This window comes from Hypanus sabinus, chromosome 5, assembly GCF_030144855.1.
Source record: "Hypanus sabinus isolate sHypSab1 chromosome 5, sHypSab1.hap1, whole genome shotgun sequence".
Taxonomy (NCBI): domain Eukaryota; kingdom Metazoa; phylum Chordata; class Chondrichthyes; order Myliobatiformes; family Dasyatidae; genus Hypanus; species Hypanus sabinus.
The window spans coordinates 43,850,187-43,871,818 of NC_082710.1; the positions used below are offsets into that span (position 1 = coordinate 43,850,187).

At 42.1% G+C, this 21,632-nt stretch overlaps 1 protein-coding gene across 1 annotated transcript in view; it reads right to left on the reverse strand.

Moving 5' to 3' along the window:
• Nucleotides 1–21,632, reverse strand: part of fancc (FA complementation group C) — a 181,558-nt gene that overhangs the window by 9,822 nt on the left and 150,104 nt on the right. The window contains exons 12-14 of the mRNA XM_059969866.1: nucleotides 16,881–16,965; nucleotides 4,292–4,463; nucleotides 73–276 (exon numbers count right to left, since the gene is read on the reverse strand). Of these exons, the coding sequence (XP_059825849.1) occupies nucleotides 73–276; nucleotides 4,292–4,463; nucleotides 16,881–16,965 (461 nt within the window). The remainder of the gene's footprint in view (nucleotides 1–72; nucleotides 277–4,291; nucleotides 4,464–16,880; nucleotides 16,966–21,632) is intronic.

Sequence of the window (21,632 nt, forward strand, 5' to 3'; positions counted from 1 at the left end):
GATGTCTTATTTCATTATTTTTCCTCCCACCCCCTCACTCCTTCATCCACCCCCTTTCCCTTCAGTACTCACAAGTTGCACAGAATCTCTTGCTATTCCCATTCCACCGTTTGTAAACAACAGGAAGCTCACAAGAAGCTGATTGATTAGATCTTTCAGATGACTTTCTTTTATGGAGACATTGTTGGTAACTATTGCAGTTTGCACATCTTCAGGATTCAAGTCTCTTTTGTTCCTGAGAACTTTTAGTTGATTGTACACAAATTTCAGCTCCTCCTGAATATTGAAAGCAAGATAAACATAATTGTAAAATAAAAGCTGGTAGATAATAGGTATTTTAATAATAAATTCTAACAAGTAAAATTAAATCATCATGGACCATCTTGAAATTGCGAAAGGCAACTATCCTTTAAAAATATGATGGATTGATGCACTTGCACTGATGTAGGGAGTACAATCCCTGTGACTCTAAATCTGCTCAACAGAATAATTAACTACACTGGGCGCAGTGCCAAATCTTGTGTTCTCAACATGAAAGGAGGTGGAAGAAAGCCCCTTAACAGATGTGGACAGCATTTATATTGTGGGAAAAGAGCACAAGATTCCATCAGAAGTTCACTTAAAAACATTACAGTCACAGAGCAAGAGTGTTTTATCACAATGCATTTTCACTGAACTGATGAAATACCTCATTCAGTTTGATAGTAAAGATTAACCAAAATATTGTCAGAGGGCAGTCACAAAAAAGGCAACTTTAAATACTTATTTTGAAAGACTGGTCTTTTTCTAGTAAAGCTGATGGATTCTGGATGACTGATATGCATTTCATTTGACTACCTTGTGCTATGTTTCTCTATAACAAAAACTTGCAATGTATAGTGACAGTAAAAAAAAATCCCAGTGATTCAGATCATGGTTTACTTATGATCCTCATGGTTTTGCTTTGCCTTTTCATCATTCTAATATAATTCATAGTTTAAAGATGGCATGCTGGAGAAATGCTTCACTTGATCTAGCTTCAGTCCCTGCACTTCCAAGTTCATGGTACAAAATCTACCTCCCCCCCACTGTTGTTTATATCCCATCATGAAGTCTGGGTTATTTAAAAAAAAAAGGAGCTGCCCTCAAATTTATTTTGTAATTAAATATGATTATGACTTGTAGAAATTTAAATACTCAAATGCCATTTATCTGCCCTAACCCTTAATCTTTTTAATATCTATAATTCTATTATTTTTGAATTCTCCAAATGTACAGAATCACATTAATTTGCCATTCCTTGAAGTCAGAGAGAAGAAATTCCCTATTCCCTTAAATTGGCAGTATAACACCTATTTCTAGATGACTTAGTCATGGGCAGCATTTCCCCAAAGTCTATCCTATTAAGCCCAAAGAAGTTTGTAACTTTTAATGAAGATACCAAGTTCTTCTAAGCTACAGAAAAATAAAAACTTTGCCTACTCAATCTGTACTTTTATCACTCTAGGAAACAGTCTGATGAATCTGTACTCCTTCTGTGGCAAATAAACCCTCTTTTGGGAAAGGATACCAGAATTGTACAGGACTTAGATAATGGTCTCAGTGAGGCCTAATATTACAGCATTATGACATCTTTATTCAAATTCTTTTATATTAAGGCCACTGTACCTAATTAAGTAGTGTTCCTGCAGGTTAGCTTTCAAGGACCTGTATTCAAGAATTCCCAGGTACCTTTCCACATCAGATTTTCCCAGAAATATTGAAGAAATACATCCTCCTACCCAAAATAGTTGGGGCCCAAGCATCAAATGCTGCAGTATCTCAGTACCCAAAGCCTGCCTACCAGAGAAGATCCATTATTACTAGTTTGCTTTCCAACAACTAACGAACTATGTATTCACACTAATGTATTACACAAAATTCCACATGCTGTATGTACTGTATCCTTTTTTTTTTATCAACCACCTGTGCAGGACTTCATCAAACCTTATGAAAAACCAGTTACACTATACTGTATATGCTAGTTGCCCCGTCCATTCTATTGGATGCATCCTTAAAAAAGTCAATTTTCTTTTCAGAAATTTATGTTGACTCTTCTCAATCATTATTGTCTTCATGTCTCTCTATTCATTATTATAGGTTCTGGTATTTTCCACGTCAGCTATGTCACAAGGGGAGTAAATTTCTCTCTCCCTTTTAAAATGGGGGGGGGGAGGGTGGTAAGGCAGACAACATTTGCTGCCTTTACATCTGCACAAACCATTGCAGAAACTAGAAAATTTTGGAAGAGATAACCAGAATTTTTACTATTTCTGGAGCTTTTTTTGAAACACCAGCAAGAATACACCCCCCCCCCCTTTTTTTTTGAAAAACAAGTCTCATAGACCAATATCAGCTTGCCAATACTAAGTTCATTAAATCAGCTATTTATCTGGAAAATAACTGGACAGTTAAAAACTGGAAAGAATAAAAGCTCCTACAGTGTGTAATACTGCTTTGTAACCCCAGTAGTCATAAATGTGGCTATGTCCTATCAACTTAGCAACAATAACAGGAAAAATAAATCCCCAATAAAAGTATGTATTGAACTCAAACATAATCAAAACAAAATTACAATCAGAGTATAATTGCTTGACCAATGAACAATGTGGATGAAAAACTTTTAGATTTAAACAATTAAAAGTGACACAACATATAGCTATGGATAACTAACTTTTTGCAAGACAAAACTTTCAGTTGTTAAGAGTCAGTTAACAAATTTACATAATGATGCATGATGGGACTCTTGTCATTCACAATTTGTATTGATGATATACTGTTGAGAAACTGATTTTGATTTTGTACATCTGGACAATATAAAATTGGAAAGGGCTGTCAACTCTAAAGAAAACTGAACATAAAGAAACAGAATAGGCCATTCAGCTCCCAAAACTAGATGTGCCATCTAATATGATCATGGCAGATCTTTTAACTCAAAAATGTTTCTTGTCTGTACTTGATCCCCTTAATACCAAAAAGGCTTTTGACAACTGCAAAGAAATTGCACAGCAAAGATCACGAAGGAAGGTCTAAATGGGAAGACAATTTCATCATATTTCTTGGAAAATATGAAATTAAAATCGGATGTGAAAAATGCAAACTTCATCAAAAGATGATGAGACAGTTCAGTAAGACATTAACAAGAGTAGATTAAACAAAATGCTAATTTCCTGAGAGGCTGAATTGAAAATTAGAGAAGTTAAGCTAATTTAAAATAAATCATAGGTAAACAATTCATGGGCAATTCTGGTGGCAGTATTATGTATTGAAAAAAATTCTAAGGATAATATCCAAACTGTCAAGTTATATTCCCAAAGGAACGCTGTACATGTTGAGCATGACAGGAAGAAACTGATACAACAACATTGAAGGCCAACAAAAATAGCCACCACAGGGAGAGGTTGAGGAGAACAGGGAAAAGGATATCAGTGAAGGGAAAAGAGTAATTCTAAGGCAAGTTGATAAATGCAGAGATGAATTATTTGCGATTACTCACCTGAATTTGCCCAGCATTTTCTATATAATTTCACAATTGCACCTGTAATCTTATTAATATATCTAGATTTTCTGTTTTTTTTCCACATTAGTACAAGAGGCTGAGAGGAGATCTGATAAGAGGTTTACAAGATTATGAAAGGCAGATAGAGTGGACAGAGAGTATGCTGCCAAGGTTGAATAGTCTAATACCAGAGGGCATGCATTGAAGGTGAGAGGGGGTAGGTTCAGGGAGTACGTTTTTTCACTCAGACTGTCATGGATGTGTGGAACGCACTGCCTGGTCTGGTGGTAGAGGCTTTTTAGACACATTTCGATAGGCACATGCCTGTAAGGAAGATGGAGAGAGATACACATTTTGCAGGAAGTTTGGGTGTTTTTGATCTGCTTTTCAGCTAGTTTGGCACAACATTGTGGGCCGAATGGTCTGTTCCTGTGCTGTACTCTTCTGTTCTATGATTGATGATTGCCTTCAATATTAAATAGTATTTATTGAAAGATTCTTGCAGATCAATGTACATTACATTTTTAAAAGTTTTTGTTAAGCAGGATCGTTCCTTCAACTGGCTACTTTAAGATTTCAATAGTTGATGTAGACATAGGGTAAACAAAGCAAAGATGGTAATACATACAATATTTAGGTTTGCTCTTCATACTTTTTTCACTGATGCAAGTTTTAAAAAGTTATCATATATTGGAGTTGGTGTAGGGAGACTTGAGAAAAGTAATTTAATGTAGATGATTTTTATCATATGTATTGGATTTGAGAGAAACTTACCAGTAATTGTTTCTCTTCTTGGTCTTTCATAAGTGGTTTATTGTAGAACAACAAAAGCCAAAGGAGAACCTCAGAGAAGTCATCCGCGGTCATCAACTGCTGTAAGGCAACATTCAGCCAGTCTCCAAAGTGAACCAGCAAAAACCAGTTTTCAAAGAGATTTGAAGTGGTTCTAAAAAAGACATTAAAAGTTGGCACTAGAAGTAAATTAAATACAATCAACTTATAACACTTTTCCAGTCAATTATTTCGGATTACATTATATCTCCCCCTTTCATTTCAGTACAACTTGTAACTTTCATCAGTATTCTTCCAAGATACTAAAAGTGCTGAACGTCTGTGCTCATCTGGTGTTGCTGTAGTCATCACTTAAGAATCTTGCAGGTCACCATATTGCAGTATGTTGTACAGAGTTGTTTGTCCAGATCAGCTTGAAGAAGACATATGTCATCATTTGTTCCCACAAGAAATTTCTTGTGAAACTGTAAAGCTGCATATACTGAGTGAACCTTAACAGGAAGACAAGCTAACTGATTCAGTTGGAATAAGTGAAAGCCTTGCCCTTCATAAGAAATATTACCACTGAACAATGCAGCAAGACTCTGCTTGGGCTCATTGAAGAATGGCTCTTTGAACAATGTAAGAGAGGAACATGTTAAATAAAGCCCTTTCTTCTTGCACTGGTAGTTAAAAAAGTATGACCACAGCCTGTCCCAAACCTTTTTACAACTAACAAAGAACATTACCTAGGTACTTGGGAATTACTTTCATGGTCCTTTATGAAATAATACCCTGGGGTCTTTTACATGCATCTAATAGATTAAGCAGAACCTTAAATGTTGATGTATTTTGAGGTGAAGGAAAAAAGCCCATTTGAGTGCTGCAAGTTGTATTACAAAGCTGATGTAGAGACATCTGACAGGTCAGACAGACAACATTTGTTTGTGCTTCTGACATCATGATAGGAGGTTTGTTCCTAGTGTCATCCTCAACACTCATTCTTCACTTCAGATGGATGGTCAGGAATATGTTAGGATACCGCATTTTTTTCCGAAGCCTTCAAAACATCCTTAAATCTCTTCTTCATTTACCTGTAATCACATTTCATTATAAGGCTCAAAGCAGAATATCTTCTTTGAGAGTCTGATGTAAGACAATTGAACAAACGGACTTCAATACTAGGAATATTGGCCTGGTAGATGACACTGACTTTGGTACATACATCCTTTATAGTGGATTTTGAGACAACATTGGTTGGTTTCTCTGGAACGAATGATGTTGATAACCTAGATCTCAGAGAGCAGGAATCACTGCTGACCAGCAGATTAAGACCAAGATATAGGAGACAGCTGCAGTTCAGTCAGATTTTTTAAATTATTGTTTATTTTGACATGATCAGGCCAAATTAATGTTCAATTTTCACATACCCTACATTCACATCTTTAGAAATGGTTATGATGATGTTGGGAGTAGATTTCAATGTACTATGGTTAAAGTAAAAATGTTAATTGGAAATATACAGAATATTGAAATATAAATCTTAATAGAACTTTACTGTCACAAACAAGAGGAAAATCTGCAGATGCTGAAAATCCAAGCAACACACACAAATTGCTGGAGGAACTCAGCAGGCCAGGCAGCATCTATGGAAAAGTGTACAGTTGACATTTCGGGCCGAGGCCCTTCAGCCAGGCTGGAGAAAAAAAGGTGAGGAGTAGAGTTAAAAGGTGAGGAGAGGGGAGGGAGAAACACAAAGTGATAGGTGAAACTGGGAGGGGGAGGGGTGAAGCAAAGAGCTGAGAAGTTGATTTGTGAAAGAGACACAGGGTTGGAGAAGGGGGGGGGGCGGGTCTAATAGGAGAGGACAGAATGCCATGGAAGAAAGTAAAGGGGGGAAGGAGCTGCAGAGGGAGGTGATGGGCAGGCAAGGAGATAAAGTGATAGAGGGAAGGGGGGGATTGGAATGGTGAAGAGGGGTGCATTACAGGAAGTTTGAGAAATTGATGTTCATGCCATCAGGTTGGAAGCTACCCAGATGGAATATAAGATGTTGTTACTGTGTTTAGCGAATTTACCAAAACCCTTTAACCGATATTTTTAAAATTTAGAATTAGTCCTTGTAAACCACTGGAATAGAGGCTCCGAAAGGCACTCTATAAAATGCATGCTCTTTTATACTACTAACAATTTTTTTAGAGAGAAGGCCAAAGGTTTATTTTTACTGCAAGATACAACTCTGAAGGGAGAGTCTCACTTTGTAACCCAGGATTAGTGTGTATGCGTACCTCCAATGGTGAGACAAGGCAAAGGGCACTTTAGTCTTTCATCTGATTCCCACGACAAGGCTAACTATGGCACTCAACTTCAAACAGTTCTCCTTTCCATTTCAAAATACCCACAGTAATAGTGGATCCTTGGTGTGAGATCCATTGACAACTTTTGGCAAAAGCCTGTAAACTTATTTGGCTGTATATTCCTAGATTTCTCCGTGTTAAGGCTGGGGAAAGCTGTGCGGCCAAATTAACAGTGGTTTCCATCACCTCCAACAGAAGGCAATGGGTGAGTCTTTATGAAGTAGAGAGTTTATCAACTCAGGGAACCACTGCTGCGAGTCACCAGCTAATACTAATGCCAACCTCATACATTGCCTTGGTGGCTCACTCTGTACAGAAGCACATGGTGATGAAATAACCTTATATTTCAGGACCAACTGTGGAGTGCCGAGTTCTTAACCAGGTTCCTGGACAAGCTTTACACACTGATTCCACTGCTTCTCTTACTCCTGGGAATCTATTCTGAGCACTAAGCAAGCTCTCAGTCTATCTACAGTACTATATACTTCCATCACCACATATATCCTGAAATCTTCACTTATTCACAGCTGTAGTATTAACATCACAGATCACCAACTAAGGACTGTACATCCAGTTAATTATGGATTTGAAAAAGAAAATGCTGAATAAAGAAAAGTGGGACTGTCAGTTTTTTCAGTTCTTCATCCAGTCTATATATTCCAGCCAACATTGAGTCTGCTCCACCATTTCATCATGGCTGATCCATTTCCCTCTCAACCCCATTCTCCTGTTTCCTCCCGGTAACCTTTCACGGCCTGACTAATAGAACATATAACAATACAGCACAGTACAGGCCCTTCAGCCCACAATGTTGTGCCGACCCTTAAACCCTGCCTCCCATATAACCCTCCACCTTAAATTCCTTCATATACCTGTCTAGTAGTCTCTTAAATTTCACTAGTGTATCTACCTCCACCTCTGACTCAGGCAGTGCATTCTACACACCAACCACTTTCTGAGTAACAAACCTTCCTCTAATATCCCCCTTGAACTTTCCACCCCTTACCTTAAAGCCATGTCCTCTTGTATTGAGCAGTGGTGCCCAGGGGAAGAGGCGCTGGCTGTCCACTCTTATCTATTCCTCTTAATATCTTGAATACCTCTATCATGTCTCCTCTCATCCTCCTTCTCTCCAGAGAGTAAAGCCCTAGCTCCCTTATTCTCTGATAATAATGCATATGCTGTAAACCAGGCAGCATCCTGGTAAATCTCCTCTGTACCCTTTCCAGTGCTTCCACATCCTTCCTATAGTGAGACGACCAGAACTGGACACAGTACTCCAAGTGTGGCCTAACCAGAGTTTTATAGAGCTGCATCATCACCCCGCGACTCTTAAACTCTATCCCTCGACTTATGAAAGCTAACACTCCATAAGCCAGAGGCAACTTGCAGGGATCTGTGGACATGTACCCCCAGATCCCGCTGCTCCTCCACACTACCAAGTATCCTGCCTTTTACTTTGTACTCTGCCTTGGAGTTTGCCCTTCCAAAGTGTACCACCTCACACTTCTCCGGGTTGAAATCCATCTGCCACTTCAGCATCCTATCAAAGTCTCTCTGCAATCTTCGACAATCCTCATCGCCATCCACAACACCACCAACCTTTGTGTCGTCTGCAAACTTGCCAACCCACCCTTCTACCCCCACATCCAGGTCGTTAATAAAAATCATGAAAAGTAGAGGTCCCAGAACTGATCCTTGTGGGACACCACTAGTCACAACCCTCCAATCCAAATGTACTCCCTCCACCATGACCCTCTGCTCTCTGCAAGCAAGCCATGTCTGAATCCACCTGGCCAAACTTCCCTGGATCCCATGCCTTCTGACTTTCTGAGGTGAAAGACCTCGGAAAAATCTAGAACCTATTACCCTATCAAGTCATTGGCCTCCACAGCTGCCTGTGGCAACAAATTCCACAGATTCACCACCTTCTGGCTAAAGAAATTCCTTCTCATCTCTGTTCTAAAGTGACGTCCCTTTATCTATGGATTTCCAACCTCTTTTATGCTATGGACTAACACCATTAAACAAAGGGCCTATGGACACCAGGTTGGGAACCCCTGCTCTATTCTGAGACTGTGCACTCTAGTCCTGGATTACCCCCACCATAGGAAACATCCTCTCCAATCCACTCAATCTAGGCCTTTCAACATTCAATAGGTTTCCATGAGATCCCCCCCCCCCATTCTTCTAAATTTTCTTTTGTGGAGGATTACAAATTCCTATTATTGCAAAATATTAGAACTGACAGATACACTTCTGAGGAATGTGTGTTTATGTGAACTTTTGGTTGAACTTAGGTTTACACAATCTGTTCTGACTGTCACTTTGGAAACCTGACTGAATAGTTTGACCAAGATAGTAATCTTATATTCACAGTATAAATAAGACATACTTTGTGTTGTTGGTCTAATACATTTGAAATGCAAGTTGATTTAACAGTTCAAATTTTACTTAAGATTCATCAACATGAGATAGTTTAAAAAGTGGAAAGCAAATTTAAAGTGTACAGTTGAAGTCAAAAATTTACATATACTTAGGCTGCAGTCATTAAAACTCATTGTTTAACCACTCCACAGATTTCATATTCACAAACTATAGTTTTGGCAAGACGTTGAGGACATCTTTCTTTGTGCATGACACGAGTAATTTTTCCAACAATTGTTTACAGACAGATTATTTCACTTTTAATTGACTATATCACAATTCCAGTGGGTCAGAGGTTTACAAACAAAATCAAAAGAAATCAGCCAAGACCTCAGAAAAAAAAACTAGTGGACCTCCACAAGTCTGGTTCATCCTTGGGAGCAATTTCCAAACGCCTGAAGGTACCACATTCATCTGTACAAACAATAGAACACAAGTATAAACATCATGGGACCACACAGCCGTCATACTGCTCAGGAAGGAGATGCATTCTGTCTCCTAGAGATGAATGTACTTTAGCGTGAAAAGTGCAAATCAATCCCAGACAACAGCAAAGGACCTTGTGAAGATGCTGGAGGTAAAGGGAGACAAGAATCTATACCCACAGTAAAATGAGTCCTATATCAACATAACCTGAAAGGCTACTCAGCAAGGAAGAAGTCACTACTCCAAAACCGCCATAAAAAAGTCAGACTACAGTTTGCAAGTGCACATGGGGACAAAGATCTTACTTCTTGGTGGAATTCCTCTGGTCTGATGAAACAAGAATTGAACTGTTGGCCATAATGACCATCATTATGTTTGGAGGAAAAAGGGTGAGGCTTGCAAGCTGAAGAGCACCATCCCAACCATGAAGCATGGAGGTGGCAGCATCATGTTCTGGGGGTGCTTTACTGCAGGAGAGACTGGTCCACTTCACAAAATAGATGGTATCATGAGGAAGGAAAATTATGTGGATATATTGAAGCAACGTCTCAAGAAATCAGCCAGGAAGTTAAAGCTTGGTTGCAAATGGGTCTTCCAAATGGACAATGATCCCAAGCATACCTCCAAAGCTGTGGCAAGATTGCTTAAGGACAACAAAGTCGAAGTATTGGAGTGGCCATCACAAAACCCTGACCTCAATCTGATAGAAAATTTGTGGGGAGAACTGAAAAAGTGTGTACAAGCAAGGAGGCCTACAAACCTGACTCGGTTACACCAGTTCTGTCCGGCGGAATGGAACAAAATTCCAGCAACTTGTTGTGAGAAGCTCATGGAAGCCTACCCTAAACGTTTGACTCAAGTTAAATAATTTAAAGGCAATGCTACCAAATACTAACAAAGTGTATGTAAACTTCTAACCCACTAGGAATGTGATGAAAGAAATTAAATCTGAGATAAATCATTCTCTCTACTATTATTCTGACATTTCACATTCTTAAAATAAAGTTGTGATCCTAACTGACCTAAGACAGGGAATGTTTTCTAGGATTAAATGTCAGGAATTGTGAAAAACTGAGTTTAAATATATTTGGCTAAAGAGTATGTAAACTTCTGACTTCAACTGTACATTGTGTGTTTGATGCACCATCAATAACTCTCGGAGACGGGAGGCGAACAATAGGCTTTTATTAGCAGCAAAAAAGACCACAACATCTTGGAGACTGAGGGAGGAGCAGTGCCTCCAATCACCTTTATACAGGGGTTTGTGGGAGGAGCCACAGGAGCAGTTAGCAGAAGGGCATGTCCAGACCGGTATACATAGTTTACCACATTCACCCCCCCCCCCTTGTTTTAAAAGAGAGTCCCCACGGGGCGAAGTTTCTGACAAGTATATTTACAGGTTAAGTCTATCAGGCGGTCGAGTCTGTCGCTGCGATCTACGTAGCACCGGTGGTGATTGCACCAGTGCCGGTGGTTGTGCTGGTTCCGGCCTGACTTGAGGTGTCAGCCCGTTATGCGTCAGCAATCCCTCATGTGTGTGCGTGGCGCCCGGTATGAGAGTGTCGTGAGGAGTCTGTGTAGGGCTTGGTGTGCGCGGTGTCTCGTGGGTATATACATCGGTGGGTAAGGGGTTCATAGTCACCATGGAGTGTGCGGGGTAGGGGTCTGGTGCTCCTGTGGATGCCAGGCCGCGGATGGAGACTGTGTCCTCCCGCCCATCAGGTAAGACCACGTAGGCATACTGGGGGTTCGCATGAAGTAGGTGAACCCTCTTGACCATCAGGGAGTATTTATTGCTCCTCACATGTTTCCAGAGTGGCACTGGCCCTGGGGACGTCAGCCAAGCCGGTAGGGTGGTCCCAGTGGCAGACTTTCTGGGAAAAGAAAAGAGTCACTCATGAGGGGTGGCATTGGTGGATGTGCATAACAGGGAGCGGATGGAATGGAGTGCCTCGGGGAGGACCTCCTGCCAGCGAGAGACCGGCAATCCCTTTGACCTAAGGGCTAAGAGTGTGGCCTTCCACACTGTGGCATTCTCCCTCTCCACCTGTCCATTCCCCCGGGGATTATAGCTTGTGGTCCTACTAGTAGCAATACCCCTAGCCAGCAGGTACTGGCGCAGCTCGTCACTCATAAACGAGGACCCTCTATCACTGTGGATATAGCAGGGATATCCGAACAGAGTGAAGAGCTGGCGCAGGACTTTTATGATGGACGTGGCAGTGGTATCGGGGCAGGGGATGGCAAAGGGGAACCGCGAGTACTCGTCGATTATGTTGAGAAAGTAGACATTGCGGTCGGTGGAGTGAAGGGGGCCCTTAAAGTCGACACTCAGTCGCTCAAAGGGGCAGGTGGCCTTGATAAGTTGTGCCTTTTCAGGACAGTAGAAGTGCGGTTTGCACTCAGCGCAGACTTGGCAGTCCCTGGTCATCGTCCTGATTTCCTCAAGGGAGTATGGCAGATTCCGGGCTTTCACAAAATGGTAAAATCGGGTGACCCCCGGGTGGCAAAGATCTGCATGGAGGGCGTATAGCCGGTCGAGCTGCGTGCTGGCACACGCTCCCCAGGACAGGGCATCAGGGGGCTCATTGAGCCTTCCAGGCCGGTACAGGATATCATAGTTGTAGGTGGAGAGTTCTATTCTCCACCTCAAAATTTTATCATTTTTGATTTTGCCCCACTGTTGGTTGCTAAACGTGAACGCAACTGAGCGCTGGTTGGTCAGCAAGATTGTGCCTCCAGTGCCTAATAGCTTCCACAATGGTCTGAGCTTCTTTCTCCACCGTGGAGCGCCGAATTTCAGGGCCCTGAAGGGTATGCGAGAAGAATGCTACCAGCCTTCCTGCTTGATTGAGGGTAGCAGCCAGCACGAAGTCAGAGGCGTCACTCTCTACTTGGAAGGGAATGGTTTTGTCCACCACATGCATCGTTGCTTTGGCAATGTCCCCTTTAATGCGGCTGAAGGCCGCGCGGGGAAATGCAGTGGACTTGACCAGGGGGCGGGCCTTGTCTGCATAGTGAGGGACCCATTGGGCGTAATAGGAAAAGTAGCCCAGCCACTGTTTGAGGGCTCTGAGGGTGGTGGGAAAAGAAAGTTCCAACAGGGGGGCGCATATGGTCAGGGTCGGGGTCAGGGCCAGTGACCCCGTTCTCCACGACATACCCAAGGATAGCAAGTTGGGTGGTTCCGAACACACTTGTCCCTGTTACAGGTAAGGTTAAGAGCTTTAGCCGCTTGGAAAAATCGTTGGAGGTTGGTGTCGTGATCCTGCCAGTTGTGACCGCAGATAGTGATGTTATCCAGATATGGGAACATGGCCTTCAGTTGGCACTGGTCCACCATCCAGTCCATCCCCCTCTGGAAGAGGGACACCATTCGTGACACCGAAGGGGACACGCAGGAAGTGATAGAGCCTGCCGCCCGCCTCGAAGGCGGTGTAGGGGCGGACTTCCTCGTGGATGGGGAGCTGATGGTAAGCGGATTTCAGATCTGTGGTCGAGTACACCTCGTACTGAGCTATCTGATTGACCATATCCGCGATGCGGGGTAGGGGTACGCGTCAAGTTGCGTGAACCTATTGTTGGTCTGGCTATAGTCCATGACCATCCTATTTTTCTGTCCGGTCTGAACAACAACCACCTGGGCCCTCCAAGGACTTGTGCTTGGCTCAAATGATCCCCTCCCTGAGCAGCCGCTGCACCTCCGACTTAATGAAGGCCCTGTCCTCCGCGCTGTACCTCCTGCTTTTAGTTGCCACAGGTTTACAATCGGGGGTCAGGTTGGCGAACAGCGGTGGGGGAGGGATCTTGAGGGTGGAGAGGCTGCAAGTGGTGTCAGTAGCGCGGCTGTTGGCATGGTGTTGGGTGGGATGTGCGGGTTGGTGTGTGTGTGTGGTCAATAGCGGGGTATATGACGAAGTCCCACAAAACTGAGGATTCCTGCCAGTGAGTGGTGGGAGGGGCCCGTCATACTCCATTGTCACACTTTTCAGGTGGCTCTGGAAGTCCAGCCCCATTATCACAGGCGCGCACAGTTGAGGCATGACCAGTAACGCAAAGTCCCGATATTTTGTGCCCTGCACCACCAATGTCACTACACAAACCCCCCAGATGTCTGTGGAATGCGATCCAGAAGCCATGGTGACCTTCTGGCTTACCGGCTGTGTCACGAGTCCGCAGCGTTGCACCGTGTCCGGGTGAATAAAACTCTCATTGCTGCCCGTGTCTAACAGGCAGCTAGTCCTGTGCCCTTCCACCAGGATGTCCATCATTGACCTTGCGAGCTGGTGTGGAGCGCTTTGGTCGAGGGTCATGGAGGCCAGAGTTGAATCGCCGTCTTGGTCGGAGAGGGTCGGAGGCAGGGCGAGGTGGCGCCGACAAAGATGGACGCCCCCATGCCTTGCACACGGCGGGCAGGCAAGATGGTGGCGAACAAGATGGCGACCCCCATGTCTTGCATGTGGCTGTTCCGCCGTCAGTCCCCTGCAGTCGCAGGCCCGCAGAAGTGTCTGTAGGGCCCGGACAAACTCAGCGCTCGACTCTCTGGCCCACTGCCGCCATGTCGCTAAGCGATGTCTCGTGTAGATGGTGTTCACCGGCCGCAGGTATTGTCTTTTGAGGGCATCCATCGCATGCTGGTAGTCCGTTTGGTCACTGATCATGGAGTAGACCCTTGCACTGACTCTGGAGAGGAGAACCTTGCACTTTGTGGCAGAGTCAGTCACATGAATCTCCTCCAGGTATGATTCGAAGCATGCTAGCCAGAGATCGAAAGCGTTGCCATCTCCCTGGGATTGAGGGTCGAGATCCAATTGGTCTGGTCATAAAATGCTCTCCATGTTTTAAAATTGCTGCTAATAAAATTGATGCACCATCAATAACTCTCAGAGACGGGAGGCAAACGATAGGCTTTTATTAGCAGCAAAAGAGACCACAACATCTTGGAGACTGAGGGAGGATCAGTGCCTCCAATCGCCTTTATACAGGGGTCTGTGGAAGGAGCCACAGGAGCAGTCAGCAGAGGGTCGTGTCCAGAGAGGTATACATAGTTTACCACAGAGTGTTTGCCTGTTATCTGCCGGGTGAGTGTCAGAAATAAGGATTAGAGCTTGGAATGCAATTTGCAAAGAAGATAGAGTTTGAAAATGTTCTTTTATCATTCTGATTGGGATCATACTTGTAATTCTGGCAAGGCCCAATGGGTTACTTTCTCAGCTTTAGCATCCAAATAAGGAGGAGAGATTAAATGGACATTTCTGCAGACACAGTATGTGAATTGCCCCTTAAAGAAACACTGGTGGGATGGATCTATACTCCCTGCAGTAAAAAAGGAGTTCATCTGATTGAAATGTAAGATTCCAAGTGGGATTGACAAGCTTTTACCCTTGGCTTGACAATGTATAATTAGGAAGGGGTGGTACTGTCATCCCAGAATCAAATATGACCAAACTGAGGAGAATTTACTCATTTGGTTATGAACAGTTTTGGATTCTCTAGCCTGGTGAAATCTATATTTAAAGATAAAATTAATAGAATTTTGGACTTAATGTAAATCAAAGGATAGAGAACTCAAGTCACATCATTGGTTTGTGATGCCACAATCTAAGTGAACTGTGGAGCAGGTTCAAGGAGCTAGATGATCACCTCCTCCATTTGTAACATTTTTGTTAAGAAAGGGGTTTCTTAAGGTTGTCATAGCCGGAGGGGAGGGGTTGCTGGTACTGGGGATAAGCTCCCACTACCTATTAAATACACCCAATGCTGTGCATCTCAAATAGCCTCTGAAAACTAAGTCCAGCTCCTGGCCTTCACATGTGGCTTAGCTGCTAAACCCAGCAGAACTGTTTCTACTGACAGGAGACTGGGCAAAGGCGGGTTAGGTTACTGGTGCCTTCAAACCAGTCGCTTCAGGCAGATGGGGCTCGTCAGCAGCTTACCTAGGGAAAGAAAAACTCTGATCTCAAATGTCATGGGGAAGGCTTAAGGAGTAAACCCCAAGAAAAATATCCAGAGCTGGAGTCCTTAGGACAGATCTACTTTAAGTTCTATGCTGACTGGCAACTCGTGCAACGCCGCTGGTGCCAACTGTATCAGTCTCTGCCGTTCCTTTTGATCAGTTACGTGGACAGAGGAAGCCCGCTGCGTGGGCAACAGCGTGCTCTCTTTATCGTAGCGTGGACAGAGGAAGCCCGCTGCGTGGGCAACAGCGTGCTCTCTTTATCATACTGCTCTGGATGGCATAATGACTGAACGTAGACATCTAGGATGCAACGTCCATGGTTGACCCCAACCAACATTAAGAAAGGCCAGTTTAGATTCCTTATACAGTTCTTAAGTCTGTGGCTATGAAGCCTCTAATTTTTTTTTAAACATACTATCATTAACTTGGGATTCCATTAGCTGCATATTTGTAATGCAGTGTCAAAATAATTGAAGCACATACCAGACTAGAAGTCCCTTGAGTCAGTTTTGGTTTACCTTTATCTGACTCTTAATTTCCCTTAGTTTCTGTGGTCTCAAGTACTTCATATAAAGTCCTACCCCTGTCCTTAATGCATTGAAAGAAAGCAGTCCACATATATCCAAACTAATAAATTTGATGTTTCTACAACCCAGCAATTTGCTGACTAGAAGTACTATTAAATAGATTTGGTAAGTCTGAGATGTGGCAGAACATTTTTGATTAAATGACAGTAAAATGCTAAAAAGGTCAATTCTTAGTCAATTTCATTGTAACCTCTATGATTTGAAATTCACTCTGCCAGAAAATAATAAAGTATTCCTCAGCATATCCTACATTACAATTTTGGTATCATCTGTATATTTCACCTGAAGGCCAAGTCCAAGCTGTAAGGTCCACTTAAATTAACCGCAACATGATACATAATAATCTTCATTATAAGTCTTCATGAGACATTTAAAAGCAATCTAATTAAAGACCATACTGTTTGTGCAGAGAAAAGTTAGGCAATTTTGTTGCATGTTGCAAGAACATAATGGTAAACTGTCTCTTGGCATCTTGTTACCTTGTTTATACAATGCTGAGTTCTGACTGATAACAACTAAACCTTTGCACAGACAGGATTAAATTCTGTGATGTGATAAATTTTACAGCTGTTTTCCAAGAAAACGAGTACACAAGTACACTAAGATCTCAAATCACAGCCAGGGAGACCATTCAACTCACAGATGTGAAAGAGTAGAAAACTGACTTTTGAAAGAAATAAATATGACCTTCAACCAGCAGTGTCTTGTTACCACACTAATAACTGCTTAAGCATGGACACAAATCTCTTGTGTTGACTTATGAGACAGAAATAAAGGCTTCTTTGAAAATGTTTCAGAAGTTTTGTAGAAGATTTATAACAAGGTAATAAGCTCACCGTTTGATTTTTTCATCCTGCACAATCTTCTTCAGCATTTGAGCAACGGTGGTTAGGTGTCGGCACCAGGCTGCTGATGAAACATCTGCATTTTTGTTGAGAAATTGTTTTATATGACACAAGCTAATAATGGAAGCATGCAATCAATTAATTTATGTTTAAATAATTTGGAATTATAAAACTAAAATAGTTTTATATTTTAGTATTAAAATATTATATTAAAATGTACCAAGGAAGGATATATTAAATGAAGTTTAGTGAAAGGATTTATTAACTGAGTACCATCCTCCAATTGAGTAACATTCAGTCAGAACACTTGAATGTGGATTAGATAAACAAATAAACAACAACATCCAAGAAATCACTGCGGCCTAAAAACATAAAAGAGCATACCATACAAGTCTTTATCCACCCAGAATTTACAGAGTGCATGCTCATACCTAGGGCTCTCCACAAAACTGTGTATGTGGTAACTTGGCTACATCTAAAAACACCCCCAGGGCATTTCATAAAGGCATTATCAAACAAAATTTAATAGAGCCACAGTGTGAAGAATTATTATGACAGGCTACCAGAGTTTGGTTAATGAGGGACGCTGTGATGGTTCTGAAAGAAGCAAATTTAGAAATGTAAAGTGTAGGGAAGAGATTCCAGAAAATAAGATTCAATTGGCTGACAGCACAACTGCCAATGACCCAGCAATGAAATGTGGGGAAGCACAGAAGACAGATATTGGAGGGTTGCAAAATGATAGGGGTACTGTGATAGAGAGGGGCAAGATCACACCTGAGAAGGTAGTCAATACAAATGGAATGCAGAGTTATATGAAGAGATTTGGTAAATGATCTTGGTGGAAAAGAACAAGTGAGTTATGATTCATAATGAGTAGGCTTGTTCAAGGGAGGATTTTTAGAGAGTAAGCGTAAGTGGTAATGTTGTTTTCACATTTATCAATACTGGTAGCTTTACAAAACGTGCAAGTAACAGGCAGTAGCTACAACAGAAAAATAACATCATTTGACATCGGAAAAATGCACTTAGTAGATGATTATCAACAACATCTGACATTGAGCCACATTCCGCAATTCCAATTTAGGTAACGGTAGCTTGGTCAAAGAGGCAAGTTTTAAAGAGCATCTTAGAGGAAATAAAGGAAGTGGAAAGGCAGTGGGATTTAAGGGAGAGAATCCAGAATTTGTGGCTGAAGGTGCAACTATGAATAATGGAATAATTAAAACAAGGAATTCAAATAGATAAGAAGGCAGGAGAAATTAGTGATGAATTGGGAGATACTGTGGATGGATCTGAAAATTAGGACAAGAAATTTTAAACTGAGCTGTTATTAATCCAGGAGACAATATACATCACTGAAAACGCAGCTGATGGATATACAAGACTAGTACAAATTAGCACATGGGCAGAGTTTGGAATGGTCATAACTTCATAGAAAAGTTAGATGGGAGTGCTTTGGGACTAAATTTTTGATTTTTTAAAAATTGTGAATGATATATTGACTTATGCAAGCCTCTGACTAGGAGTCTCCCTCTTACCACCAGCCAAGCGAGGTCTTGGTGCTTGTTGGTCAGATCTGGCAATTACACATTCTGCCAGATGGATTAGACCATTTGTTCAGGGAACAAGCCCTCAAAATCCAACGCATCTCTTTCCTGCAACGTCTGCAGAACGTCCCATGATGACCGCTTGTGGATTTGTAATCAAAGGTGTTTACTTGGAAGTACTCTTCCACAAGGGACAGGTAGTGTGGCAGCGCCCAGCTGACTGGGACATCGAGTATAACAGGGCCAGGCCTATGTTCCGCAACACCAGGGAGAGGTAGACCCTCATCACATAGTGACGCCTGGTGCCCAAATACTTACAGCATCATGTAACACTGCATGAGACAGCCACAAATGAAGGTGGTCATTAGGATGAAGGCAACATTGGATACACATCTACCCCCATTCTCTGGGTATTTGTACAATGTGAACCACAGACATGCTCTCTCTTGGACTGCCTGATAAACTAGAAGAGGTCCCAGGTTATTGCCAAGGCACTGTAACAGGGCATAGGTCACACCTGTGCCAAGTACAGAAGGCTGAGAGCTTATCACTCCTAATAATCAAGTACTTTCCAGTTAATGACATGGAACACCATTTCCACAGACCCAATTTTTTGATTGACTTTGCCTATCCACTCCAGCTAATCTTTGTCTTAGACTCAGCCCCTCCTAACCAGATCCTCAGCACCTTCAGGTAGTCAGACCAAACGGTGAAGGGGATGTTGGGTCAGTTACTGAAGAACATAGCCATGGTCTTAGTGCAGTTGACACTGACCCCAATGCCAACTCAAACTGGGCACAAGTGCTGATCAATATGCAAACTGACTGTGCACATTGTCCGGGCACAGGGAGGGTTTGACTTCAGTGCCTCCAATTCCTGTCAACGTCACCTTGTCCTTCCTGATGGCCTCTATGCAGTAAACAAACAAGGAGAGTAGAAAACACTCTCGGACTCCAGGCTTGATGGGGAAACCATCTCCCACCTTGAACATTGATTTGAACTGTACTATGCATATCTGTGTATTTTTGCAGGGATCTCACAAAGCTTCTAGATATGCTTCTTCTAAATGACTATCCCTGCAATCTACAGCTTGTAATTTCCCTTTAAGTAACATACTTTTAAACCATCTATATGAACTAGCAATCTTACGATATCCTGAATGACTATCAGGAATGTAGGTACGGCACCTTTAAACAGACGAAGGATCATCGCTATGTTTGGAAGAGATGAAGGAAGAGAGGACTCCAAGCCAGACTAAAACTGTGGGGTGTGAAACTTCCTCTACCCAGTATTTTGTTAGCAAATGTACAGTCACTGGAGAAAAAGATAGAGGATGTAAGAGCAAGATTGCTGTATTGGAAGGAAATGAGGGATTGCTGCATTCTTTGTTTCATGAAGATATGTTCACACCAGACAAGCCAGATATGGCGGATAGATTTAAGGTCTTCTCTGTTCACCAGATGGTCCAAATTGCTGATTCGAAAGGGGCAAAAGGTGGCATCTGTGGATCATGATAAACTTTTTCTTGTGCTTGAACATAGCAGTCTTGCCACACCCTTGTTCTCCCGACCTGAAACATCTAATGATTAAGTGCCATCCTTTCTACTGTACTTACCAAGAGAGTTCTCCTCCGTGATTCTGAGCGCAGTTTACGTATCGCCAAAGGCAGATGTTAAGCAAGCACTCGATGTATTAGCAAACAAGAAAAACTCTACCCAGGTGCCTTTTAAATCATTCCTGGGGATTTCAATCAAGCTTGCTCAAAGAGATCTCCACCCAATTATCATCAACCTATCACCCACAGTACCAGGGGTCTCAACACACCATAAGTAATATCTGCCATTCCATCCCTAGACTGCATTTTGGAAAACCGGATCATCTGGCTGTCCTCCTCCTACCTGCATACAGGCAGATACTAAATAGCAAGGCTCCAGAAGTAAAAACAACGAGGTGGTAGTTGCAGGAGGCAGAGGAGCAGCTACAGGAGAAGTTCGAGTCAGTGGACTGGGTCATTTTCAAGGACTCATCAGAGGACCTGAACAAACATGTCACTGTTGTCACGTACTTTATAAAGTCAGTCATAGCTTAGTGGGTTCCCACAAAATCATTTAGAACTTTCCTCAACCAGAAGCCCCGAGATCCGCAATCTGCTGAGGACCTGATCAGTGGTGGTCATATCTGGAGGTCCAGGATATGACCACCAGAAAGCCATCTCACATGCGAAGTGGCAATTCCAGACTAAACTTGCATCACTGAAAGGTGTGGATGGCTTTGAATGATATCACCTTGAATGCCGCCTTGCCTTCTGAGTTCCTCCAGCATTTTGTGTGTATTACTTTGATTTCCAGCATCTGCAGATTTGCTCTTGTTTGTGTTTCCCTAAGTCATTGCTCTTTGGTGTTCACATTGGGTGACTGCTTTGTAGAGCATTGCCATTTGGTCTACGTGGATGAGCTTGAGATTCCAATTGTCTGTACATTAATTCTGTATCCCTTTCCCATTCAGTCATTTGTCAGTGGTGTCCTGAACAGGAGAGAGCTGATATAATAGATGCTATCCTATCCTTGTATTTTCCTATATTAGGTGCAGCTTAATGAGATATACTTTGTATATTTTAGTTTTTATATTCAGTGTGCTTTAATGTATGAACTATAGAGTGAACAGTTTTCCTTAAGAAATACCAAAAAAATACTTGCTATAACCAGCAAATAATTTTAATGAAAAGAACTATAAATTTGCAGTGCTAATTTCATCACTCGTGAGGTATCTTTGCATAACCTAAGTAAACTTTGTTCATGTAAATGTAACAGCTATAAATGGTGGAAGCCTTAACACATTTTATTGTTTGATCCCAAAATGTAATGGTTCATCAATATGCTAGAGCTGTCCATAGGAAATATTTCAAACTAGTCTTTATAGAACAGTACAGCACATTACAGGCCCTTCGGCCCACAATGTTGTGCCGACCTTCAAACCCTGCCTCCCATATAACCCCCCACCTTAAACTCCTCCACCTTTATAGCAATAGTTTTCTTCAGAGAAATGTTAGATACATTTTCTGACTTTCAATAATGTTTAAATCTTGCTGCTTAATCATTTAACTGATCGAAAATGATTGGATCTTAGTACATTTTCCGAATTGGTTTTTGATGATTTGTTCAACCGAATAAACAACATGATTACAGTGATAACC